General features: G+C 33.6%; 1 protein-coding gene across 1 annotated transcript in view; it reads right to left on the bottom strand.

The window, feature by feature from the left end:
* The window catches only part of Nlg3 (Neuroligin 3), a 57,597-nt gene that overhangs the window by 23,024 nt on the left and 20,948 nt on the right, over nt 1-13,625 (bottom strand). Inside the window, exon 3 of the mRNA XM_068773081.1 lies at nt 6,738-6,935. Within this exon, the coding sequence (XP_068629182.1) occupies nt 6,738-6,935 (198 nt within the window). The remainder of the gene's footprint in view (nt 1-6,737; nt 6,936-13,625) is intronic.

The following is a 13,625-nucleotide window of genomic DNA, read 5'->3' as shown; positions in this document are numbered from 1 at the left end:
CTAAAAAAGGTTTTTCAAATAGCTTTTTGAAATAGTAACACTTAACAAATTGATACTAAAAACATTATCTAGAGCTATAGAAAGCTATCGATATCTTTCGCGGATCTTATAGTCTTTAGAAATCACCTTAACAGTATATATATATATATATATATATATATATATATATATATATATATATATATATATATATATATACATATAATCAAGAGATAGTGAGTAGAGATGTGTTGTGTAGTGTGATGTACGGCTTGGGACGGTAGCGAGGGTCTATGTGTTGAGATCCACTATCGTGAACCCCCATTTTCATTTCATGGACCCCCAAAATTTTTTTGGCTGATGTAGACCCTTGCAGGTTGTCATAGACCCCTAGGGGTCGATATAGACCACTTTGGGAATCACTGATCTAGATCCTCTGTGACATCTCCCACGCTGTTAGAAGACAGGAGGCCGCCCTCGTAAACGGATCTTGCATGGTGTGTAGTGTTTTGTTCTATTGTGACGTCGTGTAGATAGTGTGGCGTTTTATGTAGTGGAAGCAACGCTGTTGTAAGGCTATGCAGCGTGTACGGTACATCTCCGTGATCTAACAAATCTTCACAAAATATTTTATTCAAGCCGAAATACAAGCTTGTAATTTTCTTTCTCTTCCAACATGTGTAAAATATTATATACAATACGTACACGGGGAGTTGAATTAATAATTCACTTTGGACGCAGTAGGTCACGACAGAGGTCTTAACTTGAACTGTCTGTTCTAGATTTCAGTGTACCAGAATTACAACTGTATATACATACCTATTGTATGAAGGTTATTTTAAACATAGCTACGGCAAAATATTATCTAATATATAAAATTCTCGTGTCACGGTGTTCGAACTTGAACTCCTCTGAAACGACTTGACCGATTTTTACCAAATTTTATATGCGTATTTAGTAGGTCTGAGAATCGGCTACTATCTATTTTTCATACCCCTAAGTGATAAGGGTTGTTCACCCTTAAAAAATTTTTTTATTTTTTTGACGAAATTTTTGTTTTTATTTTTTTATGATACAACATACAAAAATACATACAACCCTAAATTTTCACCCCTCTACGATCAACCCTTATTTTTAAATTGAAAATTAAAAATATTTTTTTTGCAAAACAACGTTTGCGGGATCAGCTAGTTAAATCTATATAAATAAATTAAATCGGTGCGTCTGTTTATAATATTGCAATAACCGCTTGTCAATATACATATATACGAACCTTGTGAAAATCATAAGAAAACACAGAATATGGATCGTTTTGAATAGGTCTTATTTCATATATATAGGAGATACTTATGTCTAGTAGCGGACGTCTTACGACTGAAAAGATGATGTTGATTAAAAAATATCAATGGAATCAGGCGTTACCTTGCAGAAGTACATCCTAAGTAAGAAAAGGACCAATATTTAGCCACTTCCGCACATGCAGTGGTAGTCGTGCAACAAAGTACATCGCCCGCCAGCCCGCTGATAAATGCGCATGCGGCAAACAATGCGAATTACACAACTGCCACCGTTAAATCACCCAACACGTGTTTCACACCTCCACGGGGCATCTTCAGGAGTTATGTTACACCGATTAGTGTCAAACAAAGAGTGAGCTCAGTCCGTCGCCGCTTTGTTATTTATATGCCACACACATATGACACTTTGTTGTACGACTACCACTGCATTTGCGGATTGCATTGGTATGCTATTTTAAAAGAGATGATAGAAAAAATATGGAGTTTGTTGATGGTTCTTTTCGGGTCAGGGTGATCAGGAAGTCTCGTGTCTTTATGTTAAATAATTCCATTAAAGGAGAGTTTTAAAAGAGAGAGAGAGGAAGACAGACTTTGGTAATGACGTCGACAGACCATAGGAGCAGTCCGATTCTATCCGGCCATATTATAAATTTAGAGGAGTTTATTTATTTATTAACTTTATTAGAGATAAACAGTAACAAAAGGCAGTAAGAAAGTACAAACTTAGAAACTTAGAAATATAAAATTAGTTACAATTGTTACCTTATAACTATCTCACTAGGAACATTTAATGATTTATAGTCAAACAATGACAAAACAAAAAAAAATTACTAAACAGGGATGATAGATTATGGTTTATATATTTATATTATGGTTTAAATTGTATTATGTGTACTCAATAATTTCGAACGAAATTGATTTTTAAAAGATACGAGAGAGCACGAGAATATATCAATGTCACCAATATATGAATTGTGGAGGTCACACATCCTATATAAGGGTGCACGTTGACCGATATTTGTTTTAACCGTTGCTAAAAAGCAGAGAGATCTAGAACGCGTTGTTGTATTTATAGCCAGCAAAACCTTCGACTGCACATAGACACCCACTGCAAGGTATATGCCTCCCCCAATGGGGGGAATGCAATCGCCACACTTAACAAGTGGGTTAACGGTTGCTGTATATCAGAGCTTCTTAACTTTTTGTCATTCAAGACACCATTTCTGATTGCGAGTTTCTTGACGACCCCATACAAATATGAAAGAAAAATAAATTAATGTTTTTTGATGATTTATTTATTAGGTAACAATATACATATACATATGAAAATATATAGTTTTAGAATTCGTTTTGAAACATACAAAAATCTTAAATTTAAAAATTGCGCAAAAAATTATAATAGTTTCAAAAATAAAAGTGGATTCTTACCGTCTTAATTCGCTCACGATTATATTCAGATAGTTGCGTGGTAAGTATTAAATTACCACAGTATAACAATAGCGATCATCGATCGTTTACTACTGTCGGTGGAGATAGCTCAAAACGTTCAACAAATGCGCGTGTCTAGACGTTGCAAGTGCACTGTATTCCACCAACTCTAGTGATGTTATAAAATAGTATTTATAAATATTTGACATTAAAATCTCTCCACCCCAGAATTTTGTTACGCGACCCTATAGTTTAAGAAGCCCTGCTGTATATATATACGCACACAAAGCAGTGGTACCCTAGCGGTAGAGGATTGATACTTGCGATCGTTGGTCGCGAATTCGATTCCCAGGATACAATTCTATGTAATTTTTACACTTTGTGTACTAATTACATAGAATTTTACGCTCTTTGTCTTGATACATTATCATTACTGCACTATTTCTATAACTATCGATTTTAGATAGGATCTTGTTAAAGTCGTTTCAGCCGAAAGCCACTAAGTGCAAGGTATTGACTTCCCCCAAAGATATATATGAGGGCATATATCACAATCGCCACACTTGACAAGCGAGTTGGCGATTACAATGTGGTGTTGTGGTATGCAGAAGACGCCATCTATTCTCTTGAAACTTGATTATGAGTAACAATCCTATATTTAACGCACAAACTGTAAATATATAAGATTTTGTACCAAGATTCGAATTCGCAACCTACGATCGCAACTATGCAACGAAATAAGAGTCAATAATCTAAGAAAAACGTAAATAAAATAAGACGAATGTAAGAAAAATAATAAATATATTAATAAATTGTATAAAAAACTGAGAAACGAGCTGATGGATGAAAGAATGTAAGGAAAGAATGAAAGATCTTAATATGCATGGAAGAACAGCACAAAAATAAAAGTATACGTGAAAAAATAATTAAAAAGAGGAAATAAAAGCCTCTAACCCATTAATAAGTTAGGGGTACGAGAGACCTCCAATAGCGGGTGCCATAAAAAACCTTCGATCGCAAGTCATATTCCATGATGTAACAATGTTATGTTGAAATCAACGTAGATATAAGAATAATATTCAAAATATGACATATATATTTATTATATTCAACATATTTGGGTTGTAAGAAAATTAGGATTTATTTTAGCTTATTCACAATGTAAGTCAGTTAAAATGTTATCTGTTACACTCCACAAGCAGGTTGTTTTAACGTACAGCTAAATATCCTTTTAAAGATCTGAGAATACAAACCTACTGATCCTATGTCAACAACGTGTACATTAGATATACAAGAGGTTGTTGGTAAAGGAAAATTCATTGATGCGAATGCTAGGTAACTATACGGTTTCAAAGGCATATTGTAATATACACTAGTCTATTGTTATTTGATTTTGACGAAATTAATGCACAGATATTGTATGATGGTATACAGGAATATCGATTATATTTACAAAAGTTTTAAAGATGTATGTGTCTTTAATAAACCATATTACCACTCTAAAAACTCTACATGCATATTAACTACAGGATGATTTGAAACCGATATTTTCCATCATCACATATAAAATGATGACTCTGAGATAAGTTCTATTATTTTTTTAAAGTGAAATGTGGCTGGCCAGTAATTTCAGGCAGTTCAAAGTTTTCAGGAGCAGATATTAAACAATAATTATTTTTTAAATCTTGTAATTCGAAATATGAAAACGCTATATGTTATTTATTAATTATGATTTAAAGTTTTAATACTTATTTAAAATCATCCTGTATAAAAAGATTTGTACAATAATTTAATTATAATGTTACAAATTTGACAAAGAAAATTGTAAATAATAATAAATATTAATATATATTAATTTGAATTTTAATTTATTTACATATAAGATTATTTATAATTTTTGAAATTATTGATCTAGGAATAATTAAGATAAAATGAGATATACATCCACGTCTTTAGTTTTTACACTTATAATGGAACACCCTGTATATAAGTCGTGGTTGAGCGTCATCTTTAATGACCAAAGCGTTTAGTATAGCATTGGAAATGTTCAAAAAAATTGTTCCGGTCGGAAAAGTGAATAAAGATTACATATACATGAGTCCCGGAGGAAATTTTTTTAGCTGGTAATGTTTTTTTAATATAAACCCGGAAGCTAGCGTCGAAACTTCTTATTCTCGAATGATATTTTGTCGTAGTTCAAAAGAAAAAATACAATCACGTATTTTAAAGTGTTCACTTTATTTATCATCTATTAATATGATATATCAATCAATGATTATATGACTTAATCTTATGACGGTTTTTCGTTTTGACATGTCAAAAATTTGACAGCTATTGACAGACGTAATGTCATATATATACATAGCAATGCCCGCTGAAGTATATTCCATTTTAGATCTCTAAAAAGGGTGATGGGTCCACTAAGAAATATATTCGAACCATATATTTACAATAAAAATTCTTGCTAATTTAAAATAAATATTAATATCTATAAATGTGGTCAAAAGAATAAAATAAACATGCTGTATAAGCCCCATAAATTGTCTCTCTTATTCTTAAGTGAATGTATATTTAGGGAAGACGTCTTCGAGTTTAAAATCAAAATCAAAATATTCTTTATTTCAAAACACTGTGGTTGTCTGTAAGAGATTGACGTTTGTGATAAGACCGCCCTTTGTACTTCTTTGTATATATATAGTAGGATGGATTTCCGAAAAATAACGCCTGATTCCATTAAATCTTTGTGTATTATTTTGAAACTATTTAAATGTATCGTAACGTATACAATAAAGAATATTAAATAAATAAAATAAATAAATATTCTTTATTCGAATTGCCTACTACAAACATTTGCTAATAGGCATTGTTATCCTTAGGAAGCTACCATCCGCTCGGAATGCAGTACTGCTGAGAAGGGCCAACGAGAAAGTCAACAGTTGCTTTTTTAGAAATATAGATATATAGAGTCTTTGTCTGTGTTTGATACTAATCGGTGTAGTACTCCTAAAGATGCCCCGTGGAGGGGTGAAACACGTGTTGAGTGATTTGACGGCGGCTGTTGTGTAATTTGCATTGTTTGCCGCATACGCATTTATCAGCGGGCTGGCGGGCGGTGCACTTTGTTGCACGACTACCACTGCATGTGCATTAGTGGCTAAATATTGGTCCTTTTCTTACATAGATATATAGTTTTTTTAATAAGTAGATATCAATAAGTCAATATAATACGCAAAACATTTGACGTAGATTTTTTCATATATTAGCTTGCGGATTTTGAGCTATGAGTCCGAATAAGCTGTAAAAGCTAGAAGGGCTAACAACGTCCAGTACTAATCGAACAAAGCCGATTTTGGTATTGTATTCACCAACAAAAAAATGTATTGCGCATTAATATATGCAGTCTGTTGTCGCTATATAAACGATTCTATAAGAATCTTCCTAAATCTTTTCTTCTGTCAAATTTATCTCTGAATTGAAGAAATTAAGTACACGCTTCGCCAAAAGTCATATTACACTATTTCAGATTATCTTCACGATAAATGTTTGGATATAAATTATAGTTTATCATTATTTCTCGGTAGATGGCGCTGTACGAACTAACGTGAATTTAATATAAGGCTCATGTTTATAGATCATTGTAATGATTTCATTTAATAATGATTTTGACTTTAGTGATCAGTTGTCTATTAAGGATCTACAAATATGGTTCATCATCACAATAATTTCAACCGTTGGTGAACATTGACCTTCGTTATAGATTTCAATCCAGTGAAATTAATTCCTAAGCTTTATTAAAATAACTTTCACACTATGACAGGATTTTTCTAGAAGTTTTTTATTTTATGTCTCCTAAATTTATGACAAGATAAATTAGGAACAGAACTATTTGAAAATGTATAGTAATAAGGTACATAGTTTACCTGAGAAGATTCCACACGATGTCAGTTGGGCAAGTTCTTGCGGCGATTTTCCTTCCAAAGTCAAAATTCTTAGATTAATCTGAACATTTTTTTTAATATTATTTTAACTCACCTTCAGGTACAGCTAAGGAGGTGAGTAGGAAATGCACGCACGCCGCACCAGTCCCGTGTCCCATCAGCGTGACGTTCGTGGGATCACCACCAAAGACAGCCACGTTTTCCTTAATCCAATGCAGAGCAGCTATTTGATCCATGAGGCCGTAATTCGCTGGTGACCTTGGATAGTCATCCGAACGAGGGTTCAGGAAGCCTGTAAAGAAGTTCATAATATATTCTATATCCTTAGAGATATCGTCAACTTTGCCATATAAAGTCCACATCTAGAGTCTTCCAATGATATAAAAAAAATTGTATGTACTCTTTGTGTACGAACATCCTTTGCTTCAACATTTAATGGAATCATAATTTGACTCTGTGTTTGGCACTAATCGGTGTAACATAACTCCTGAAGATGCCCCGTGGAGTAGTGAAACACGTGTTGAGTAATTTGGCGGTGGCGGTTGTGTAATTCGCATCGTTTGCCGCATACGCATTTATCAGCGAGCTGGCGGGTCACTTTGTTGCACGACTACCACTGCATGTGTATTGGTCATTTTCTTACTTAGAATGGACTTCCGCAAGGTAACGCCTGATTACATTAAATAATTACGTTGTTTAATATTTATGTTATATGTTCATACCTTTAAAGCTTGTATTAAAATAAACAAAAATTAAACCAAAATTTTAATATGATAATTTTAGTTGTGTTAACTTTAGTGAACCCATATCAAGATGTCTAAAATACCTTGTATATACAATGTCTGTTTACTATCCAAAAACGTTATCGGTTGTTGTAAATTAGAAATTTGCGTAACGGACACAGTAAGTTGAAACTAACATGGGTCGTATTTGCATATTTTCACTTTACATTTTCATAAACAAAACATGTTTATGGTTTACGTATGTTTTTGAAACTTATAAGGGTAAATGTGATGTTGACATTATGTTTAAAGTATGTATAATGTAAATTAAAATTTATATATGAGATGTATATATGAAAGAGTAGTGAAGGCAATCCGTTTTCTAAATCGCAAGTGAAGAAAAAACACAAGTGGAACTGAATAGGCCACACGCTCCGAATGGACCCTGATCAAATACCGAGGCAAGCCCTAGAGTGGAATCCTCTAGGAAAGCGAAGACGTGGCCGCCCAAAGCTAACCTGCGGCGAACGATCAGTGCAAGTGAAGGCAGTTGGAATGACGTGGGGCGGAGTAAAGCGCGAGGCTTAAGAGCGCTCGGGATGGCGACGTACTGTGGACGCCCTCTGCTCCATCTTGGGGATATAAGAATAAATGATGATATATAAAATAGGATTTGGTTGTAGATTTAAAAGGATAAATATATTTTGATATGACTTTCTATAACCCTTACCAAGCATTAATTTGTCAAAAGGTTTATTTATCTCCGAGTTACGCATGTTTTTGTCAAATGCGTCAAGTCTTTGGTGTCAAAATCGGTCATTTTTTTAGAAAAAAAAAATCATCCAAAACTTGACTCATATCGTTCTAAAACAATCGTATTGGCGTGATTTAGGTCCGTACGACTTCTGGATATTCAGTAAACTCAAAACATAAATCCAGGAACACCGTTTTATTATAGGAGAATATAAAAACCGATTCGAAGAGATTCTTATAGGGTATAGCGAAAAAAGACTATTCCGACTATTTCGAGGGATGGAAAAAGCGTTGGTAAAAGCGCGTTTCATCGGACGGGGAATACCTTTAACGGGGATGAAAAAAATTTTGTACATAGTATTATATCTATATTTTTGTACATTATAGTACGGTAAACCTTATTTAAAAATAAATGGTTTCAGAAGCAATAAGTAACGTATTGTTAATTCTTCCATCGATACACTATGGCCGGTCGCGATATACTACATATAATATAAAATAATTATTATTTACTATTTATCCCTGCAGATTTAACACTACCAAAAGTAACTGAATTGTCATAGTCTAATAGAAAAATAAATGGTTTTGATATATTTCAGAGTGACCATTATATACATTGCTGGTGGTAAGCAATGCAATAAAAAATAACAAAAACAAATAGGAAAACTTGAACAAAAATGAATAATATGCACATGTAAAAGAACTTATTAAATAATAATATAATGTAATACAAGACTCTAATGTATTAAAAAGTCTAATTTAAACAAACTTGTGATATTAAAAGATAAGGATAGAAAATTTAAGAATAAAGTAAAGATTAGAAATAAAATTGTACCAAGCCTAAGAGTAAAAAAGATGAGGAAAGGAAGGCGATGAAAGCAAGAAGGAATGAAAGAACAAAAAAAAATTTGCAAGATTTTGTGAAGGATAAAAGGAAAGAATAAAAGAAATTGAGAAGAATGAAAGTGAGTGTAGAATAAATATAAAACCCTGAAAAAAAAAAATTTGTTAATAAAGTCCCTGTCTCAAACAAAATAGGGGTACGAAAGGCTCCCAATAGCGGGGGCCAAAAAAAAAGTCCATCATATATAGAGTGATTTTAAATAGTTGTGCAAGCTTTATTTTAAATCTCTTTACTGATATGCTATACATTCACTGGATTTCGCGACCATAAAATAACACTCTGTATATTTAAAACTGAATTTCGTTTAAAATACTGCGTGATAACTAAAGGCATTTACTGAACTGACATTTTAGTATAACAACGAATAAATCTCTAGCAATGTCTGTATTAAAATTTTATTTCAATGCTTTGAAATCTGGACGCGACCAGCGACCCAATTTACAATTCGACAAAAGTAACTTTTTAATCTTCGGTTGCATCTTTTAAATCTAAAAAAAATAGCCACGAACTTGATATTGGTATAGAAAACGTAACAAGAGTAACGACTAACCAAATTTTGTTATTCAAAATACTATGTACTATCCCGGGATTTTTATAAAATGTTTTTAAACAGATACCGAATGTTATCATTGAAGGATCGACGTTCTCTAATGGACGCCACTACACTTAAAAATATTTGTGGTGGCAATGTTAACTGTTCGGAACTGTTGTCCGAGGTAAACTTTCGAATTCCTGCAGCAAGAACGCGTTCTAGATCTATCTTTTTTTATCAACGGCTAGGACAAATATCGGTCAACGTGCACCCTTATACAGAATGTGTGACCTCCACAATTCATATGTTAGTGATATCGATATATTCTCTTGCTCTCTCGTATATTTTAAAAAACAATTTCGGTCGAAATTATTGAGTACACACAATGCAATTTAAATCAAAATACAAATATAATACAAAAATATAAACAAACATAATATAAATATATAAACCATAGTCTTTGATCTCTGTTTAGTAATATTTTTATTTGTTTTTTCATTGTTTGACTATAAATCATTATATGTTCTCAGTGAGATAGTTATAAGGTAACAACTGTAACTTATTTTATATTTCTAAGTTTGTGCTTTCTTACTGCCTTTTGTTACTGTCTATCTCCAATAAAGTAAAGTAAAGTATACTTTATTTATTTTATATCGCAAAAAATATGAACAATGTTACATGTAAATACAAATGATAATAAAACCTCTTTACGCAAAACTATAGTTATGAATTTTATAACAATATAGGACTTTTACAATTAGCATACATCTAAACAAAACACTACGATAGCGATGTTATACTATCCGGAACATTTTGAAAGCGCCCTACTTCAAAATCAAAAATCAAAATATTCTTCAATTAAAATAAACTGTTGCAGGCACTTTTGAATCGCCAATAAACTTAAAATGTTGGGACTGTTCCTACATGAAGCTACCACCAGCTCGGAAGGCAATTTTGCAGAGACGAGGCAAGAAACTCAATATTCTAGTACATCTAGTAGATGATAGTGATGTAATTACAGAGGAGATTAATTTGATACTAGTTTCAATCAAATTGATATCGATTGTGATTCTTGTATACGTAAGTGATACTATCAGTGATTTTAATTCAGTGTAAATAATACACTTGTTTGTAAAGTAAATACTCCAGCAACAGCGAAACCTTATTACAGTAATATTTACACACATTTATAATGCGATCATTTGAAAGGAGGACAATGATGACATTGAAGAATCAAACTTGATTGAAATTTTCATAATTAATATCTCTGTTTTTGAAACAAGCGCTTGATTAACAAACTTATAATTAGAATGGTTTTATGTAAAATGTGTTTCATGAAATTATATATAGATGGCGCTTTTATAAATTTGCATTAATTATCAATACATTATGTAATGGTAAATGATAGAAAAAGCATAATAATTACAAAAATATATTTTGATACGGGTATATGAAAATTCAATTGACTCTCATAAGGAGGTTACCTAAGGGCATTAATGGAATACTTTTGCGGAATAATTTCCCAAAATGACGCCGCATTCCGGACTTCCTGCGTGTTATATTTGTGACGTCATCAAAGCATTCCGCCGGAATTTTACACGACGTGTTTGACGCCGAAATTTTAATATAATTCTTGTAAATTTTGATCCTAACATATTTGCAAGATTATTATGGGGTCTTTTTATAATTTTGGATGTTTTTTGTATAATATAACTTGATTATATTTAAGACTCTATTATTGATCAAAAAACTAATAAACCAAGCGTTTTTAACAACTAAATATATGAAGTTAATTGGATATTTACATTTCTTATAGAAGATTTGTTTCACCAATTCTAATAAAACTAATGTCAATAATGATATATCATTGTAAGTCCACAACTCTCGTTCAACTAATGGCCAATGGTACCGAAATATTCTCAAGTGGACACCAAAACGCACCAAGAACTACAACCAGCTTAAGATTAAGAACGTGCTTTCCATAAAATGAAGACCTACCAACGAGTCCAAAAATATTTTGACCACATCGTTCACAGACAATCAGATGGCTCCAAAAATTTCTGGTTTAAGGGAAAGTAGATAATAAGAAACTCAGAAGAACTGATATTACCGACATAGTTCGAAGAATTGTTCGTCTCAAGTGACAGTGGGAACATCGACGCCGTTGGTCGTTGGGGCCACAAGGCAGTCAACGCGGCGTCGATAGAACCTCCATTAAGTAAACTGACGACATAGTTAAGGTGTTGGGATGCAGCAGCGCAGGTCCGCTGATCGTGGCGATGTTTGAAAAAGGCCAATGTCTTGCAGTATCAGTCCATTGCCTAAAAATAACTCTCCTCCATAACACTCTGTGTTTGGCACTAATCGGTGTAACATAACTCCTGAAGATGCCGTGGAGGGGTGAAACACGTTTTGAGTGAATTACACTTCACAGAGACAAGATAAAATAAATCGTCGTATGAAGGATCTGAAACATGATACCTTAGCTATTTAATGGAATCAGGCGTTACCTTGCGGAAGTCCATCCTAAGTAAGAAAAGGACCAATATTTAGCCACTTTCCAAACACAGCTAACCCAAACAAGCCAAACACAGAGTCTCTAGGCACTAATCGGTGTAACATAATTCCTAAAGATACCCCGTGGAGGGGTGAAACACGTGTTGAATGAATTACACTTCACAGAGACAAGATAAAATAAACTTCGTATCACCTACGTTGAAGTGTCGTATAAAGGATCTGAAACATGATACCTTAGCTAGTTAATGGAATCAGGCGTTACATTGCGGAAGTCCATCCTAAGTAAGAAAAGGACCAATATTTAGCCACTGCCCAAACACAGCAAACCCAAACAAGCGAAACACAGAGTCTCTAGGCACTAATCAGTGTAACATAACTCCTGAAGATGCCCCGTGGAGGGGTGAAACACGTGTTAAGTGAATTAACAGTGGCAGTTGTGGAATTCGCATTGTTTGCTGCATACGCATTTATCAGCGGGCTGGCGGGCGTTGCACTTTGTTGCACGACTACCACTGCATGTGCGGAAGTGGCTAAAAATTGGTCCTTTTCTTACTTAGGATAGAATTCCGCAAGGTAATGCCTGATTTCATTAAATATAAAAATAACAATAAGACACAAATGGTTTCGTGGGTGGTCGCTATCCTCTGATCTAATCAATTCAAATCAATAACTAGACTCTCCATTGCCAATGTCCAAAGGAAAGCAGAAGATAAGATAGAACACAAAATTCTTCAAGACGAACACGAACGTCAGGAGATGATTGAGAAGAAAATGTAGAAATAAAGTAACATGAACCAAACACCGAGTCTGATCAAACAATAAAAGGCACTAATCTGTGTAACATTACTCCTGAAGATGCCTCGTGGAGGGGTGAAACACGTGTCGAGTAATTCAACGGTGGTAATGGTGTAGTTCGCATTGTTTGCCGCATGCGCATTTATCAGCACTTTATTGCACGACTACTGCTACATAGCGGAAGTAGCTATATATCGGTCCTTTTCTTATTTAGGATGGACTTCCTCAAAGTAATGCCTGAATCTATTAGTTATCTTTGATATTATGAAGTGCGATAGAGAAACTAGTATATAAAATGGTAATAGTTTAAGAAAATTTGTGGTAAGAAAGCTTTTATCGTCAGGATCATTATACTAAGTGACATCGTCAAAAAAAAAATAACCAACGCCCGCGACCATCTTCCAAGACATCGAGGATACATCGCACACTCGAATCCAGACAATAAATCTCATAGCCTAGTTAGATTTAGGTTTTATAGTTACCATAAAATATATCATCGCGCATAAAACGCGATTAAAATCATAAATACGTCGTAAATCCGTGGATACATCTGCAAACATGGTGGGTGAACATAAACGCGATTGGTCCAATAAAACTGAGTCACGGCAAAAGGGTTGTGGGTTTATAGTTTCGCGGCATGCGATACTGTGATCATGGTGTTTTGATGTTCTGTAAACAATTATCGATTGAATACACATAGTTCTGTTCGTCGGAAATTATTTTAATTAAACTAATGGATTCGCTGAATCGCATTACACA

This window comes from Battus philenor, unplaced genomic scaffold, assembly GCF_028537555.1.
Source record: "Battus philenor isolate CCGP_79_NKW_IND1 unplaced genomic scaffold, ilBatPhil1.0.hap1 SCAF_5, whole genome shotgun sequence".
NCBI classification, from domain to species: domain Eukaryota; kingdom Metazoa; phylum Arthropoda; class Insecta; order Lepidoptera; family Papilionidae; genus Battus; species Battus philenor.
Note: the sequence above shows the minus strand (reverse complement) of the source record. Positions and strands in the feature narration are given on the sequence as shown.